Here is an 18927-nt window from a genome sequence, read left to right as displayed (position 1 = left end):
GGTTAGCAGCCACAGCGCTTAACCACTACACCACGAGGGTTTCCAAAAAACCTTGATAGGAATTACATTAAACTTTATCAATTTGGGGAAAATTGACAGCTTTAATATGTTGAATCTTCCAATCCATGAATACGGTGTGTCTCTCCATTTATTTAGATCCTGGATTTCTTTCATCAGCATTTTGTTTTTTTCAACATACAAGTCCTGCACATTTTGTTAGATTCACTTTTTTTTTCTTTTGAGCAATTGTAAATGGTATTGTACCTTTAAATTTTGGTATCCATTTTCATTGCTAAACCCATTGCCTTCGAGTGGATTCTGACTCATAGCGACCCTACAGGATAGAGCAGAACTGCCCCATACAGTTTCCAAGGAGCACCTGATGGATTTGAACTACCAACCTGTTGGTAAGCAGCCATAGTTCTTAACCACTATACCACCAGGGTTTCCCTTTTTTCATTGCTAGTATATAGAAATTCAATTGACATTTATGTTTATCTTGTGTCCTGCAACCTTACCTATTGTTGTAGGAGTATTTTGTTGTTTTGAGGATTCCTGGGGGTTTGCTACACAGACAACCATCTGCAAAGAGGGACAGTTATTTCTCCTTTCCAATCTGCATGCCTTTTACTTCCTTTCCTTGATGTATTGCATTGGCTACAACTTCCAGCATGATATTTCTAATAAGAGATTTTAGAAATAAAGCGGCTTTTCACCATTAATTATAATGTTAACGGTAGGTTTTTTGGAGTTGCTCTTTATCAAATTGAGGAAGTTCCCCTCTATTCCTATTTTTCTGAGAATTTTATTATGATTGGGTCTTAAATTTTGTGAAATGCTTTTTCAGCATCTATTGATATGGTCTTGTGATTTTTCTTTAGCCTGTTAATATGGTGGGTTACTTTGATTGGTTTTTGAATATTCAACCAACCTTGCATCCCTGGACTAAACTTCACTTGGTTGTGGTGTATACTTATTTTTATAGCTTTATGAGTTTTATTTACTAAGATAACAATATTTTTACATCTATATTCATGATGATATTGGTCTGTAGTTTTCTATTTTTGTACTGTCTTTGTCTGGTTTTGGTATCAGAATAATAGAATACTTGCTTTATAAAACAAATTGGGAAGTGTTCCTTAAGAGGGTGTACAGAATTGGTGTAATTCTTCTTTAGATGTTTGGTAGAATTCCCTAATGAAACCATCTGGGCCTAGGAATATATCTTTTGGGAGGTTTTAAATTATAAATTCAGTTTCTTTATTAGTTCTAATGCCATTCAAATTATGTATTTCATATTGCATGAGTTGTGGAAGTTTGTACTTTTCAAGGAATTGGTCCATTTTATCTAAATTGTCAAATTTATTTATGTAGAGTTTTGCACTCACCCAGTGGTTCTGTGGGAGAATGACTGGCAATGTGCTCCTGTAAATACTGCAGCCAAGATAACCCGATAGGGCAGTTCTGCTCTGTCACACAGAGTCCCTGTGAGTCAAACAGCACCCACCACCAACTTCTGGTGTCTATAGTGATACTCCCTCCTTCATTCCTCAGATTGGTAATTTGTATCTTTTTTCCCTTGCTCAGTCTTGCTAGAAGTTTGTCACTTTTATCAATCTTTTCAAAGAACCAGTTCTTAGCTTCATTGATTTCTCTCTTTTGTTTACAATTCTTTGCTTTCTTCCCCTCTCCCTGGGCTTCACTCTCTTTCTCTCCAATCTCATTCCACATATGGGCCTCCAGTTGGGTTTGGGCATCCCTCCAACCCTCTCACCCCCACCCTCCCCCCATTCCTTGGGGATGCATTTTTGATAAAAAAGGCTGAAGTTTCAGGACAACAAAGCAGCAGGTGTTTGTGATACAGGCAGTCTCCAAGTTACAAACGAGCTCAATTCCTGAATCTGTCTTTAAGTCGAATTTGTAGGTAAGTCAGAACAGGTACATATGGTTCTTAAAAAAAAAAAAAGTCAAATATTTGTCTCAGTCTATTTTTTTTGATAGTATATATTTTACCCTTCTATGCATATAAAACACTTCAGAAACACTTCCAAACCATGCAATGTTTTCATGAGCATCACAAAGTAGCATTTGTGGTTATTACCAACAATTATATTTAACTCATTATGGCAATCCATTCTTAAGTACTAGTCGGGGACTCCCTGTAATCAAACCATATCCGGCCCTGCCCCTTGGAAGGAGATAACCAGGTAGAGAGGCCTTGTGCTATCTTAGCTTTGCTCGAACAGTTGCCACGCAGTCCATTCTGACTCACAGAGACTCCGTGTCTGAGCAGAACTGAGTTCCACAAGGTTTTCAAGGGTTGATTTTTTCAAAAGCAGATCCTGGTTTTTCTTCCGAGGACTCTGGGGGACTGTGACCTCCTGCCTTTGTTAACTGTACTGCCCAGGATCTCCCATTTTTGCTTTGCTGGCCACCCACCCCTTAACGCATTTCCTAACCATCCAACCGAAAACGCCAGTTACCCTATTTTGTCTTTTTTATCTCTATTCGAATTTGCCTTCTTCATTTATGTTTGTTTGCTTTGTCACTGACACTAGAACGTAAGCTCCGTGACAGCAGGACTCTGGACCTGTCGCTGTGTCACAGGGGCCTGGGAGAAGACCGCCCAGCTGAACGGCCTTCGGTCTGAATCTGTCGGAGGAAGGCTGTCTGCTAGATATCTTTGGGAGGTCACCCTGGGGGCGGCCCATTGGGCTAGCCCGGATGGGGGAACCCAAATCGGACCTCCGGACACAGAAAACAAGCGCACCGCCAACGGCATCCCGCCTCCTCCAGACGGAAGCAGCGGGGCTGCGTTTCCGGAAGTGGAGGCTGCAGGCTGCAGAAAGGACTGCTGGGAGTGGGAGTGGCGGTGACTTTACCCGCAACAGACCCACCATCCTTTCCCACCCTGCTCCCTGGAATCTTGAGCTCCCAGGCGAGTGGGCGGGGCGGCCCGCGTTCCCCTCCAGAGGCTTCTGTTTGAGGGTTGCCGGACAACAGCCACTTCCAGGAGAGGGCCCCCGAGGATCCCGCTCCACAGGTGCCGGCTGGGTCCGCGGGCCTCACGGTGGACGGATCGTTGCCCCTGGCGACAGCTACTTCCGGGAGTGGATTGAGGGTTTCCGCGCACCGCGGCTTCCCCACCTTGGGAATCCGACGTAGAGCTGGCGGCCCCTCCGCCTCTGTGTTGAACTGTTGCCCCTGGCAACCGCCACTTCCGTGAGCGAGCGCCGTTTCCTCCCGCACCGCGGACGCCCGAACCCCTGGTTCCGGCCTTTAAGCAGCGGTTGCTTGGTCGCCGACGTTAGTCCCTCCGGGTAACTCGGGCCGCCAGGGCCGTGGGCCGCGCACCCCGGACCTTCCCCGGGGCCGCCATGGTTCTGCTGCACGTGAAGCGCGGCGACGAAAGCCAGTTCCTGCTGCAGGCGCCGGGGAGCAGTGAGCTGGAGGAGCTCACGGTGCAGGTGACCCGGGTCTACAACGGGCGGCTCAAGGTGCAGCGCCTCTGCTCAGGTGCGGCCTGCGGGCACCCCTCTCCCCGGGCGGTGCGAGTCCGGGCTGTCTGTGGCGGGTGGGGGCCTGGGCGGCGCCGCGCCCCGAGGGGTGAAGAAGCGGGGCGACCTGGGGCGGAGAAGGTGTCTGGGGCTCAAATGGGACCCCGGGGAGACCCCGGGGGAACCAGACGCCAGGAAAGAGCAGGCCTCCAGCTTCCAAAAGCTCTCGGCACCCAGCTCCGGGTAGGCAGCCGGGGAGGCCAGGGTGTGCGTCAATGCCTCGGAGCCGGGATTTGGGGTGCTGGTGAGTAAATGGTTGAAACGGACGGGGTAGAGAGGGAAGTGGGCCTGGGAGGGAGCCGAAGGACTAGGCTGAAGAGCCCATGGAGTGAACCAGACAAGTGCGAGAGGCAGAAGGATAACCGGGCGGTGTTTTTTAAGTGAATTTGTATTTGGAAACTCGAGTCGCTGTGGGACGGCCCCTCGCAGGTGAGAAGACATGAGACAGCCTTGGCGTTCTTTCCCCTTTTTCCTGGGGAGGAAGCCCGACTGTTTTGATGTTGCGGGGTTTCGGGGTCTCTCACCGCCCTGGTCACCCCCTGGGAGCCCTCGAGCAGCGCGGCTCTCTAGAACTTTCCTCGTCTGTGGAAATGTGCCGTGTTCCCTGTCCGGTGCAGTGTTTGCTAGCCGCCTGTGGCCGTGGAGCATTTGAAATGTGGCCAGTGCGACCGAGGAGCTGGATTTTAGTGTTATTTAATTTTTAATTTAGTTAGGCCAAGTATGTCTAGTAGCTGCTGCTGTTTTAGAACCGGACATGGGGTACTCCGGGAATGGTCTGAGATGTTGTTCGCTGTTTCTGTAACTAGGTGATTTTTGTTCCCTGGAGAACTCTGAAAGGGTCACGATTTCTACCTTTAAGAAGCCTGTGTAAAGTTTCTTAATTTTACTGATGCCAAAACAGGCTCAATATTAAATGTTATGTTAAAATGCAAGCCTTTGGTAGAGAAAAAAGACCCAGACAACGTCTTCTGTAAAATTATGAACTGAAAATGTGCTGAATGTAAAGAGTCATGGGGGCAGTGGAGGTTCAGCGGTGGAATTCTCCCATGCGGGAGGCCTGGGTTCCCTTCCCGACCAAGGCACCTCATGGGCAGCCACCCCCCATCTGTCAGTGGAGGCTTGCATGTTGCTGTGATGCTGAACGGGTTTCAGTGGAGCTTCCAGTCTAAGGTGGACTAGGAAGAAAGGCCTGGTGACCTTCTGAAAATCAGCCAATGAAAACTGTGTGGATCACAACAGCCTGATCCGCAAACAAAGATGGGAATGGTGCAGGCTTGGGCATCATTTTGTTTCCTTGTGCATGGGGTCATCATAAGTCAGGGCCGACTTGGCAGCAGCTAACAACAGTAGTGAACTTAGAATGCGTTGGTTTATTACAGACTGAGGGAGGACACTGTCACCTGTGATACAGGCAGGTGCCAGTGCTACAGCTCGGAAATACAAGGGTGAAGGAGACCAGTCCCCTGCCCCCCAGGTGCTTAGGTCTGGTGGGCGAGAGACAAGGAACACTCTATTCAGCTACACCATTTGCTCCACAGGTTATATTATTACAGGCCACAAGTGTCTCCAAGGCTTTAGGGGAACACACAGATCTGTGTGCTTCTTTCCGGTAAAAAAAAAAAAGGAAAGAACAGCAATTTTGTTAAAATGTAGATTGGTTTTAGTGTGAATATATATGGAAAGTCCCTGGGTGGTGCACACAGTTAATGTGCTCAGCTGCTAACCCAAAGTTTGGTGGTTCGAGTCCACCCAAAGGTACCCTGGGAGAAAGGCCTGGTGATCTACTTCTAAAAAATCAGCCACTGAAAACCCAATGGAGCACGATTCTACTCTGTTACACACAGGGTTGTCATGAGCAACTGATTTCCTTTCTTTTAAAATTGTACTCGAGATGAAGGTTTGCAGAACAAACTAGCTTCTTATTAAACAGTTTGTACACGTATTGTTTTATGACATTAACAATCCCATGACATGTCAACACTCTCCCTTCCTGACCTTGGATTCCCTATTACCAGCTTTCCTGTCCCCTCCTGTCTTCTAGTCCTTGCCGTTGGGCTGGTGTGCCCCTTTAGTCTTGCTTTGTTTTATGGGCCTGTCTAATCGTTGGCTGAAGGGTGAATCTCAGGAGTAACTTCAGTACTGAGTTAAAAGGGTGTTCAGGGGCCATACTCTTGGGGTTTCTCCAGTCTCTGTCAGGCCAGTAAGTCTGGTCTTTTTTTGTGAGTTAGAATTGTATTCTACATTTTTATCCAGCTCTGTCTGGGACCCTCTATTGTGATCCCTGTCAGAGCAGTCAGTGGTGGTAGCTGGGCACCGTCTACTTGTGCTGGACTCAGTCTGGTGGAGGCCGTGGAAGTTGTGAGTCTTTAGCTTTCTTCGTTCTCTCTTGCTCCTGAAAGGGTGCGACTAGTGGAGTATCTTGGATGGCCGCTCATAGGCTTTTAAGACTGCAGACACTACTCCTGGTTTTGCTTTTGGTTTATGTGTGGAAAACAGAACAGGAAAAGAATAAAACCATGCACTCGAATAGTGAATGTGATACTACAAAGCCAAGACCCTTGTCTCTGTCACTTGCCAGGGGTGTGAGCTGCCTGAAACTCTCCCCACTGAACGGAGCGGATTTATTTACACGAGGTGTCTGTCAGCGGTGTGACTGGGAAAGCCTCAGATACAGGGGTAAATTCAGGAGGACAGGGATGTGGACAGCTGTCTCACCACCTGATGAGGTTGATTAGATGAGGGGATTCTTGTGAGTGCGCTTGGAGAACTGTAAAGCCCCGTAGGAAGTCAGACTTCAGCAAACATTGACATCGTGCTTCCAGAATGCCAGTCTGGGAAGAGTTTCATAACCTTTTTGCTTCTGTTGAATGAGGCTGCATCGGTGACTCTTTATCAGGGATCAAGGATAGGTCTGGCACATAGCAAGTGGTAATTTGTTAGCTCCTGCTAAGCCGGCCCCGGACCCCTGGCCATCACATGCACGGAACAAAACACTGCCCAGTCCTGCCCATCGCTGTGATTGGTTATAGATGGAACCATTGTGATCAATAGGGTTTTCATTAGCTTATTTTTATTTACTTAATTTTATTGTGCTTTAGGTAAAAGTTTACAGCATAAATTAGTTCGCATTCAAAAATAATATACACAAATTGTTTTGTGACATTGGTTACAATGTCTGCAATGTGTCAGTACTCTCCCCCTTTCCATCCCAGGTTCTGTGTCCATACATCCATTTTTCCTGTCCCTTTCTGTCTTCTCCTCTTGCTTTTGGGGCAGGAGTCGCCCATTTGGTCTCATATATTTGAACTAAGAAGCGTGTTCCTCACATGTGTTATTGTTTGTTTTATAGACTTGTCTAATCTTTGGCTGAAAGGTAAGCCTTGGGAGTGGTTTCGGTTCTGAGTTATTATTAGCTTATTTTTAGAAGTAGATCACCAGGTCTTTCTCCCTAGTCTGTCTTAGTCTGGAAGCTCTGCAGAAACCTGTTCAGCATCATAGCAACACACAGGCCTCCACTGGTGGACGGTGGTGACTGTGCTTGAGGTGTATTGACTGGGAATCAAACTGAGTCTCCCACGTGGTAGGTGAGAATTCTACCACTAAACCACCACTGGCCTCAAAGTGGCTTCTAAGTATTTGTTAAATAAAATAATGAACCAGACGGGCAAGGCCACAGACCTCTGGGGAGCCTACCTTCCAGTGAAGTGTAAGGTGTGACAGTGCTGGTTGCGATACCTATTGTCTAACTTTCTCTTGTTTTTAAGAAATGGAAGAATTAGCAGAACACGGCATATTTCTCCCTCCTAATATGCAAGGACTGACTGACGACCAGATTGAAGAATTGAAACTAAAGGACGAATGGGGAGAGAAGTGTGTGCCCAGCGGGGGCTCAGTGTTTAAAAAAGATGATGTCGGACGAAGGAACGGTCAAGGTAATGGAGCAGCCTTCTGTGTGCATGCCCAGAGGTACCCATAAATCATGAACACAGTCCTTGAAATTTAAAAATTGGCCCCAGTCTTTTTATACAGACTTACACAGTACTGCGCTGTGTAACTCATTGTGGTAGAGTCCTAGTCCAGAATGAACTAGGTGTGGAAATGAAGCTCCTCCTGCCTTCTCACACTCACTAAGTGGCAACCAGCTCTTAAATACATGAGCCAGGTGACACTGCCATTTTTGTAGGTCAAAAATGGTTGAACACTGGCAGTCTTATATGGTTCAACCTAATGGTTTTGGGGTGGTAATCATTAAAAATTTACGAAAGGTCGTGTTGTATTATGGTTGGCAGATATTGGGGTTTATTTGGAGATTCTGGGAAGGACGGAAGTGGATTCCATACAGGGCTCCCCCCTTGACTCGTGGACACGCTTCTTCGGTTCTGAGCCCCTAGGCCCACGTTGGAGTGCTGAGGAGACTGTCCTTAGGTCTGTGTTCGGCATATGGTTGATCATGAGGAATTTGAAGGCAGAAAGTACGATAATCCTTTTTTGATAGTATATCCCTTTTATCCTGCACAAAAAGCTCCATTTAAAAACTGTAATTGATTCACAAACACCTGAATATCTACTGTGTCCCCAACACTGTCAGTCATTTGAGGGAGTGATAAATTCAAAACCGTGTCCCTGCAAGGCCTTTACAAACGCAGAAGTATATGTTTGTTAAATTGGGGATGTAGGCATTCCTAGTGTTACTGCCTTTGAATTTTAACCTGGAAAATGGTTGGTTGCCATCCATGTCTTTTCATACCTAACCTTGTTCTCAGCTTAGAGAGTTTTTTATTGTTTTTTTTTTTTCTTATTAGAAGAAATTGTATCAATGAGAAAAATAGTATCTTCTAAGAACCAGTTAACTGTTCATCATTCATCTTTAAACAGATACTGTCTTAAGTTCACCATTGTATTTCTTATACTTTCCATATCCAATATTGTTATTTATTTAGACTACACCTTCTCCTCACTTAACGACTATTTAGGTATCTGATATTTCACATTTATGCCAATAGTAAAAAAATCTACTCTCCGACTGTGTGGCATGTTAACAACATATGTCTGGCAGTAACAAACACCTAGGTGTGAGGCGAGAGAAGCGCTGGCTGTGATTGATGGTTAAGGTTACGTGTCAGCTGGGCTGGGCCATGACTCTCAGTGGTTTGGCAGTTATGTACTGATGTAATTTTGCAATGTTGTAATGATGTAGTCGTCTTCCATTTTGTCATCTGATGTCATCACCCTCCATTTTCGCATAATGCTGATTATCTCATAATGACCTGGTCTTTGGGACCTAAGCACATCCATGGGGGGGGGGTATAAAGTTTGAACTTGTCACGTATTCTTTAGATTTCGATGTTCCATCTCCATTGTTTTTGCTTCCAAACTTTTCATTTTATTGTTTTTTTTCTTCTTCTCCAGGCATTGACAAACTGGCCAAATTCAGGCAGCCACCAATTTTTGTAAATAAAGTTTTACCGGAATGCAGCCATCCAATTTGTCTGCATTGTTGTTTGTGGCTGCTTTTGTGCCTCAGTGGCAGAATCAAGTCATTGCAAGGGAGACTATATAGCCTCCAAAGCTATATATATGTATATAATTTACTGTCTGGTCCTTTACAGAAAATGTCCAATGACGTTTATTCTTGAAAGCCTTTGCTACTTTGTATAAAGTGCACTCAAGGTCTCCTGTCGTGATGAGATCATTAGCCAACACCTCACAGCCAGCCTTCTTGTGTCTGCCCGCTAAATCCCACGCCTGCGCTTTCATTCACTTACCTCCCCCTGACCCCCACGCACAGACGTGATCGGGAAGTTGAAGAAGAATTTTAAAGAGACTGTATTTGATGGCTGTCTCTCCCCCCCCCACCCCCTTTTTTAACAGCTCCAAATGAAAAAATGAAGCAGGTGTTAAAGAAGACTATAGAAGAAGCCAAAGCAATCATCTCCAAGGTTAGCTTTTCAAACGGTGGCTCTAAAGCTTGTCTTCTGAAATACAAATCACGATGTCCAGAGTTAGCTGTCTCCTCCATTCCTCCTCTCCCCTCCACTGAGGCCCTACTTATGCTTAGGCTGGGAGACCGAGGCCACCTGGCCGGAGCCATGCAGCTCTCTGTCCTCCCCACCCCCCATTACCATCCTGCTTCTCTTGTCCCTCCTTGGGACTCCAGAGGTCACTGTCTCTCCCATCACTGCAGCTGCTCCCACTCCTCCAGCTTGTTTAGCTCCCCCGCTCAGGAAGGGATGCTGTCTTGAGTCTTTCACCTGTGGGCTCTGTCCTCTGTAAACACACTCAGACCTTTTCCCTTAGGTTCACATCAATTCCCTGCAGCTTAACTTCCCATCCTGCCTCCCCTCTTCCCTTCTCACAGGCTTCCTGGAGGAGGGGCCACGTTGATTGGCTCCAGACCCTTAGCCTGTATCCCCTAGGTGTCTTCGACCAGGCATTGGCTTTCTTCCTTACAAACACTTCGCCACCAGTGACCCCTCATCAGCAGTCCTCTTCTTGTGCTGACTCTTGGGTCCAGAGCACATCTGCGACCCTACTCTGTTCTTGTTGCCTTCCAGCTCTCCAGTTGCTGTTTCATCTTCCTTTTGCCTCTTAAACTTGGTGTTTATCAAAATTCTTTATCGTGGGCCTCTTCTCTTCCTTCCTGCCTTGGCCCTTTATCTGCTCTGCCAAATGCCAATTCCACCTCTGTAGATCTCTTTCAGACCTCTGTCTTGTACCCCAACATCTTCCTGAACTTGGGGCTGAGTTTCCAGCTGCCAGCTGGATGGTTCTACCTGGGTGTCCGCCCAGCACCTCAGACTCACGTTCTCTGGAATTGGCCCCATTATCCCCTCGCCCTTCGCCCTCTCGTTCTGTAGTCAGGAATGCGCGCTCCCTGCAGACATTTCTCTTTCTGTCCAGGGGTCACCAGTGTCCTAGAAGCTGCCCTCGGCAGCGTCACCTCAGCACGTCCCCTGTCCCCAATGTGCCACCATCTGTTCCCATGGCGCCCGAAGCCCACCTCCCCCGCTCGTTTCCACAGCCATCCGTCTCAGGCTCTCCGGCAGCCTCTCGTCTGTACCTGCAGAGCCTCCTAGCTGGTCTCCCCACTTAGGTCCTCTCCACCCCACCATGAGGGTAGTCTTTGTGTTTTCACTCCTTCCCAGGAAAATGAGTCACTGCCCGTTGCTGGCAGTAAACAGACGCCTCGGCCTGGCTTCGTGGCCGCTCAGAAAACAACTCCAGCCCACCCTCTAGCCCTCTCTCCTCTTCTTCTTGCCCCAGATAGACTGGTCTGCTTGCTCTTGAGATGCCTGGCTGCCACCTCCACCTGCTAAATCCACCTGTGTCTTCAGGCCCACCTGAGATGCTGCCTCCCATGCAGCATTTTCCGGCCTCTCCCGTCTGTGCAGGGGGTCGTGGGTGCTTTCCCCCAGAGCGTTCTTCACACCTACACTGTCCTCTCTCCATGTTGTCAGGATTCTGCTTTGTCACCGAGCTGCAGTGCACCTGGCCCACCCCTGAGATAGGTTATGGTGGCTTTGGTAGCAAGAACTGCTTATTCCTTTTTGCTGCTAGAGCAGTGTCTGGCAAGGGCCCTTCCTGTGCAGGAACCTGGTGAATCTTGGCAAGGGCCCTGTACGGATGGGAACTTGGTGAATCTCATTGGATTTATGAGCTGTGCTTTAGATAACGGTGCCTGCCCACTTTCAGAAACAAGTGGAAGCCAATGTCTGCGTTACCATGGAGATGGTGAAAGATGCCCTGGACCAGCTGCGCGGTGCAGTGATGATTGTCTACCCCATGGGCCTGCCCCCCTATGATCCCATCCGGATGGAATTTGAAAACAAAGAAGACCTGTCAGGAACTCAGGTGTGTGGCTCTCACCTGCCCTCAAAGGTGACCTCATTCCCCCCAGAGGGCAGACACCCATCACACTGGACTAGCCTCCAGGGAGTGGTATTTGTTCCTCACCCAGCTTGCCATCATTGCTGCCCCGTGCCTCAGGACAGTTCTGGATTCACAAGAGGACCCTGAGGGGTGGGACTTGTGGTTGCAGAGTTCGGCCATAGAGAGGTTTGTGAGTTCACCTGTCTGGAGTAACTGAAAATGTTGCCACGTTCTTTGGCTGCTGGGAAGCCAGACATCTGATTTGTGGCCTGCTTCTACCCAAACGTATAGTCACTTGGCATGAATTTTGTGTTCTAGCTCTACCCTTTGCTTCATATTATTTTCTACCCTTACTTTCTGTTTCCCCTTATTTTTCTCATTTCTTATCGTATTGGACAGTATATGTTTCTCTAAAAAAAACCCAAACCAGTTGTCATTGAGTCGATTCATACTCAAGGCGACCACATGTGTACAGAGGAGAACTGCCGCGTAGGGTTTTCAAGGCTGTGACCTTTTGGAAGCAGATCACTGGGCCTTTCTTCTGAGGTGCCTCTGGGTGGGCTCGAACTGCCAACCTTTCAGTTAGTTCAGTGCTTAATCGTTTGCCCCACTCAAGGACTCCTGTAGATATGTGGACGTGGGGTGTGTGTGTGTCTGTGTGTCCCTGGTGGCTCAGTGATTAAGAGCTCGGCTGCTAACCAAAAGGTGAGCAGTTTGAATCCACCATCTACTCCTTGGAAGCTCTGTGAGGCAGTTCTGCTCTGTTCTATAGGGTTGCTATGAGTTTTGGTTTTACACACACACACTCGATTTGGACTCATAGCAACCCTATAGGACAGAGTAGAACTGCCCTTTAGGGTTTCTAAGGAGCTGCTGGTAGATTTGAACTGCTGATCTTTTGGTTAGCAGCTGAGTCCTTATCCACTGCTTTACCAGAACTCCAAACCAAACCTGTTGCCATCGAGTTAATTCTGACTCATAGTGACCCTGTAGGACAGAGTAGAACTGCCCCATAGGGTTTCCAAGGAGCAGTGTCCCGGGAACTTACAGCGGGCTCTTCCGTTTGGCCCCAGGCGGAACTCAGTGTCATTAAAGAGTCGGAGGCACAGCTGTGGTGGGCAGCCAAGGAGTTAAGAAGAACAAAGAAGCTCTCAGACTACGTGGGGAGAAACGAAAAAACCAAAATCATCGTCAAGATTCAGCAAGTAAGTACTTCAGCTTTATCACCTCGGTGTTCTATTGTTACTGACTTCCAAGCTGATGAAAATTTACAATAAACCTGAAACATTTAAACTACTTGTCCAGATATGTGAATCTTCTTGGCCTGGGGTTGAAGTAAAAATGTCCTATTTGTGCATACCACCCAGAAGAAAACAAGATTAATTGACAAGACCTAGAGTTCTAATTTGGGGAAGCACCTTGGAGGGCATGCCATGTGGAGTCCCTGGGTGGTGCAAATGGTTAACATGCTTGGCTGCTAGCCAAAAGACTGGGGGTTCCAGTCTACCCGGAGGCACTGCAGAAGAAAGGCCTCGTGATCTACGTCCAAAAAATCAGCAATTGAAAACCCTGTGGAGTGCAGTTCTGCTCTGATGCACATGGGGGCACCATGAGTTGGAATCGACAGACAGTAACCAGTTTATGCCATGTCAATACTAATTGAAAAAGTGGGGCTGTGAGTAAATAAAAAATGCTCCAGCCGAGAGCACTGATACCCAGCTTTTTCAAAATGAGGGAAGGGTTAGAGACATTTTGGGGCTATAATGCAGAGCGTACAACCACAGGCGGCTCTGGTGTGTGCTGTCACCTCAGTCATCACTCTGTAATTCTGGGGAAACAGGGTCCTCCCCAGTGATCTCCATCCAGAGCCCGTGGCTCCAAAGCATCTCCCTTCCCCATTGGTCTGCAGTGGCTCGCTCAGGAGTGGCCGTGACAGAGGGGTCCTGGGGAGTGGACGTCTAGGCAGATGGCATTGCCGCGGCCTGGTTTCCTTCCCTCCACCTCAAGGGTGCAGAGCTCCCGTGCTGCCAAGACCAAGGCTGCCGTGATAATTCTATCTGGGAATGGACGGCCTGCTTGTCTTTACAGGTGGCAGAGGTGGTTGTAAGGTACTGGGTGTAAATCTTGTTGTCACTCTGAGAGCGCCTCAGTCAACGGTTCACTCTTCCGCTGGTCTTTGCAGAGGGGACAAGGAGCCCCCGCCCGAGAGCCGATTATCAGCAGTGAGGAGCAGAAGCAGCTGATGCTGTACTATCACAGGAGGCAGGAGGAACTCAAGGTATCAGTGACAGGCTTCTGGCAGAGTTTGCGCCTGGGGCGCCTGCCCCTCTATCTTCCCCAGGGGTGCTGGGGCAGGAGGGGCCAGTGAGTCCTGCAGGATGTGGGGGACTGGCCTGTCCCAGGCCGCTGGGGCCTTGCCGGTGTCAGCCCAGCCTCCAAGACCGGGGAGGAGAGGGGAGTGGGAGGCCTGGTTATGGATTCTTTCTTGTCTCTTTATGTGCAAAACGCCTTCCTGGAATGCCTTCCTGAGTAAAAACATTTATTTCCAGAAACTGGAAGAAAATGATGATGACTCCTGTTTAAACTCTCCATGGGCTGATAACACTGCTTTGAAAAGACATTTCCATGGGGTAAAAGACATAAAGTGGAGACCACGATGAAGTCGGCCTGCTGATGGAGCTTTCAGAAATACTAACTCACCTTTCTTTTAGGCAAAGTAATTTTAGTAATAAAAAGAGCACCCACAACACTGTACAGAAGATGCTGAAATTTCTGATTTTCCTAGTGTTTCTCTTAACTTCAGTTTTTAAAGTAAAGGTTATTTAAGGTTATAGAACTTAATAAATGCATCCTAAAAGAATCTGCCTAAATTATTTATATTTCTGCACAACTAATTAGTATCTGAGGAGCTCTGGTAGTTAAGAGCTGAGCTGCTAAACAGAAGGTCAGCAGTTTGAATCCACTAGCTGTTCTTTGGAAACCCTGTGGGGCAGTTCTGCTCTGTCCTCTAGGGTCACTGTGAGTAAAATCGACTCAGCGGCAGTGGGTTTGGTTTTTGTAATTAGCATGTGAGGTTCTTCTTTGATGAAACAGGAAAGATATAATTGCAGTCTTTTATTATTGTTGTTGTTCATTGCTTTGGTTTCTGTTCTCGTGAGAACTGTTGCATCTGAGGAACCTGACAGTACTTTCCCTTCTTAGCGAATCAAGTATCTGATGTGGAACTTGACTGCCAGTGACCACTAGAGGCCGCTAGCCACTGAGTTGTCTTGTAGACATCTCTGAGATCTGTTGGAGGAGATGTCTCAGTCATCCCACCGCAGGATCTCCCTGTAGCCCGGCATCTCCTGCCTCGAAGGGGAAGTTGCAGTCCTGGTTGATGGTTGTCTTCCAGGACTAGGGGTTGCTCCTGTGATGGCAGTTGAAGAGCCACACTGTTCTTACCTGAAGGCTTACCTGCAGGGTCTCCGTTTCCCAGGTCTCTGTCAGTGGAATGAGTGGACTGTTGAAAATGAGTGCAGAGGCTGGTGGAGGCAGCTCTTTCTTGGCTGCCTCAGGCCCTGACCCCAGGCCCCGTTCTCGTGGCTGCCTCAGGCCCTGACCCCAGGCCCCGTTCTCGTGGCTGCCTCAGGCCCTGATCCCAGGCCCGGTTCTCGTGGCTGCCTCAGGCCCTGATCCCAGGCCCATTCCAGGGATGGATTTACACCCAGGTTCTCAGCAGGGTTCGCTAACGGGCCGTTTGGCGTCATGCCCATCCACAGGGTACACTGGTTCACCATTCTGGCTGGTTTTGTTAGGATAGCTTTGATTCTAAATAAGCCATCATCCTCATGAAGCATGAAGGTGGTCTAGAAACCTTGACCTTCAGCATCTGAGGTACGACTCCCAGATTGCCAGTGGCTGCCAGCCTAGGAATGTCACCGAACTTGACGTGGTCTGTAGAATGCTGTGCCCCAGGTAGCTGAGAGGTGTGCTCACCCTGAGGAGGGGGAGTGCACACCTGGTCTTCTTGTGCCCACTGTTGCCCTTCTTGCTGCAGGACCATCTCCCAGCCACGACCAGTGTGTGTGTGTGTATGTGTGTGGGTGTGGACTGAGCTCCCAGCCACGACCACAGGGATGGAGTGTGTGTGTGTGTGTGTCTGTGTGGACTGAGCTCCCAGCCACAACCACAGAGATGGAGTGTGTGTGTGTTTGTGTCTGTGTATTTCTGTGTGTGGACTGAGCTCCCAGCCACGACCACAGAGATGGAGTGTGTATGTGTGTCTGTGTGTGTGGACTCAGCTCCCAGCCACGACCACAGAGATGGAGCCTGTGTGTATATGTGTGTGTATGTGTACCAGTCTCCGAGCCCGACCACAGAGATGGAGCGGGGGGGGGGTAGGGGGAGGGGTGGTGCGTACCAGGCTTCCCAGCCATGAGCACAGAGATGGAGCCTGGGTGTGTGTGGGTGGCGGGGATGTTTACCAAACAAGCCTTTCCCTGAGGGCAGGGCTGGGACCAGCTGCTTGGTTCTTGGTTCCCAGACGTGATCCCCTTGCAGGAATGGGGGGTGGGGGAGGGACTGGCCACTTTCTGCCCTTCTCTGTGGATCTCAGGCACTAAAGGTGGAACACTGCAGCAGGACTTGCTGAGACTCAGGGCTCCCCTCCATGACTTGGGGCCCTCCTGCCGGAGACTTGGCCCTCTGGAGAGCAGACGGACCCGCACGTGTGTTCCGGAACCTTGCACTCCTCCCCCCTCCCCCACCCACTCCACCTTCTTAGGGTTGCTGCCCCTGAGCTGGCTACTGGGGTTCACGCTGTTCTCAACGCAGAGTTGTTAGCGGGCTATACATCTTGGCTGCATCTTACTCCTGGTTGATAGTCAAGTTTTGTAAAAAACAAATTTGTGTTATTTTCCATCTGACTTTTATTATAATTTTAAATGGCTCCATGAAAAGTTTTTGTCCTTGTATGATGCAAAGTTGGCAATTGTATCCTACTATTTTACTTGAGGAGATTCTGCCTTTGCCAAAGTAAAATTGATATGCATTCATTTCTTGCCCACACTTGCAAAGAAACCCAGGTGGTCACAGTAGATCTTTTGAAGAACTGCTGTTTCCATGTTCAGGGCCCCTGGATGGTGCAAAGAGTTTGCACTTGACTGCTGACCTAAAGGTTGACAGTCTGAACTCACCTCGCGGTTCTGTGGAAGAAAGGCCTGGTGGTCTGCAGATTACAGGAAAAAAACTTCTGTAACACGTGGGGTTTGCATGAGTTGGAATCAACTCGATGACAACGGGTTTTGTTTGGTTTATTTTCATATTATTAACCAGCCAGTTGCTGTTGAGTCAAGTAACTCATGGCAACCCCATGTGTGTCAGAGCAGAACTGTGCTCCATAGGGTTTTCAGTGGCTGATTTTTCAGAAGTAGGTCACCAGGCCTTTCTTCCGAGGTGCCTCCCGGGTAGACTTGAACCTCCAACCTTTCAGTAAGCAGCTGAGTGCATTAACTGTTTTCACCACCCAGAGAACTCCATATTATTCCATATTGTTAGGAATTCTCAGTAACACAATGGAATACGAACGCTTTCAGTGGCCTTGAGAGCTACTCTGTTGCTTCATTGAATCATCAGAACTTACTAACCCAAGGGCCACTCACTTTTGAGTAAAGAAATCACTAGGTTACAACATCACACTAAACTTCCTATTGAACAGTCCTGTAAAAAAAAAAAATTCTTGCGTCCCCGCCCCTTCCCACAGTCATCTCTCGTCGGCGGGGGAGGCAGTGACTGCCTGCTCTGTGCTTGTCAACATCTATCAGCCACTGTGCTCTCTCCCGCGGGGGAAGGCGGAGGTGATCCTAGGACCCCTGACTTGTCCCAGGTCACAGTGAGTGAGGCGAGAGTCTGGAGCCACACTTGGGACTTGCCCAGAACTTCCCAAGAAATGAATTTACCAGCAAACGTCATCTTCCCAAATGGCAAGCTATAGATCAGCTTAGGTATGAAGTCTTGGTAGTATTTTCTTTTTAATCTGGTACATCTTTGGATCAATATCAAAAAAAGGAAGTAACTTTTGTATGTGTGGTGCCAATCTACATCCGTGGTTTTGTCCTTTTACGTAACCTGTCGTCTCATAGGATTGTTTCATGGAGACCAGGAATGCTAGTAATAAATTCTGGTACCACCTAAAACTTTTCCGTCGGCGGGCTGAAAGCATCCAAGCAGCATTTATGTCACAAGATTGCCCGGCTCCTTGGCAACTGCTCTGTGAAGAATGTGCCATCAAGCTTGAAATGGACCACCTCACACTTGGAGCACACTGGATTCTAACAAAGCCTCAGCAAGCACCCCTTTGAGGTGGTGAGAGAGAACCCCCTCCCTCCACACTCTGCCCCCAAGGCTCCCAGGAGCCACCTCTCCATGTTGCTTATAGTCCCACTTGTCCCAGAGAGAGTTCAAGATGTGGTTGATTCCCACAAAAAGTTCAACACTGAATGTAATAAGAATGGTGAATCAAAAACACAACAGTTGCTGTTGAGTTGATTCTGACTCATGGCGACCCCATGTGTGCAGAGTAGAACTGCACTCCACAGAGCTTTCAAGGCTGTGACCATTCCTATAGTAACGGTAAACCCGTTGCCATCGAGTCCCTCCTGACTCATAGCGACCCTATGTGACAGAGTAGAACTGCTCCATAGGGTTTCCAAGGCTGTAATCTTTGTGGAAGCAGACTGCCACATCTCTCTGCCACAGAGCAGCAGCTGGTGGGTTCGAAACTACCCCCTACCCCCACTCATAGTTTTATAACTTAAATCCCTAGTTTGAGTCCATCCAGGGAGGTCTTGGAAGAAGGCCCTGATGATTGAAAACCCTATGGAGCACAGTTCTAGTCTGACACACATGGGGTTGCCATGAGTCTGAGTTGACTCCATGGCAACTGGTTTTTTTTTTTAACTATTTCACAGACACTGTAGGATCGCTATGAGTCGCAATCAACTTGACGGCAACGGCTTTGGTTTTGGTTTTGGGTACTAAGCATTTTATTGTATATTTTTTCATTTATACATATGAATTTGGAAGAAACTAGTTGTCTTAGTCATCTAGTGCTGCTACAACAGAAATACCACTAGTGGGTGGCTTTAAGAAACAAATTTATTTTCTCACAGTTTAGGAGACTAGAAGCCTGAATTCAGGGCACCAGCTATAGGAGAAGGCTTTTTCTCTCTGTTAGCTCTAGGGGAAGATCCTTGTCTCTTTTCAGTTTCTGTTTCTTGGTTCCTTGGATATCTCATGTGGGGTGGCGTCTGTCTTTCCTCATCTGTGCTTGCTTGGTCCACTCTTCTAGATCTCCAAAGAGATTGACTTAAAACACGACCTACACTTTACCGCCTCATTTGCATAACAAAGAAAGCCCTATTCCCAAATGGGATTATAACCACAAGTACACTAGGGTTTACAATACATATTTGGGGGGTGGGGGGGGTGGGCAAAATTCAATCCATAACACAAGTATCGT

General features: G+C 48.0%; 1 protein-coding gene across 1 annotated transcript; it reads left to right on the top strand.

Moving 5' to 3' along the window:
• Positions 1 to 2843: 2843 nt before the first annotated feature.
• CFAP298 (cilia and flagella associated protein 298) lies at positions 2844 to 14286 on the top strand. Its single transcript, XM_003410305.4, has 7 exons — positions 2844 to 3516; positions 7322 to 7489; positions 9429 to 9496; positions 11250 to 11408; positions 12500 to 12631; positions 13609 to 13704; positions 13976 to 14286. Exons 1-7 carry the CDS (start codon positions 3378 to 3380, stop codon positions 14084 to 14086), a joined length of 873 nt encoding a protein of 290 aa, XP_003410353.1. The 5' UTR covers positions 2844 to 3377; the 3' UTR covers positions 14087 to 14286.
• Positions 14287 to 18927: the final 4641 nt, after the last annotated feature.

The sequence above is a fragment of the Loxodonta africana genome, chromosome 20, assembly GCF_030014295.1.
Source record: "Loxodonta africana isolate mLoxAfr1 chromosome 20, mLoxAfr1.hap2, whole genome shotgun sequence".
NCBI lineage: Eukaryota > Metazoa > Chordata > Mammalia > Proboscidea > Elephantidae > Loxodonta > Loxodonta africana.
This window is presented reverse-complemented; position numbering and strand designations above follow the sequence as displayed.

Excerpts from the sequence above, each read along its gene's own strand:
- CFAP298 (XM_003410305.4), top strand. The coding sequence starts at position 3,378 with ATGGTTCTGCTGCACGTGAAGCGCGGCGACGAAAGCCAGTTCCTGCTG. Across the intron at positions 3,517-7,321 it reads GGTGCAGCGCCTCTGCTCAG|AAATGGAAGAATTAGCAGAA; the intron begins GTGCGGCCTGCG and ends CTTGTTTTTAAG. Across the intron at positions 13,705-13,975 it reads GGAGGCAGGAGGAACTCAAG|AAACTGGAAGAAAATGATGA; the intron begins GTATCAGTGACA and ends ATTTATTTCCAG.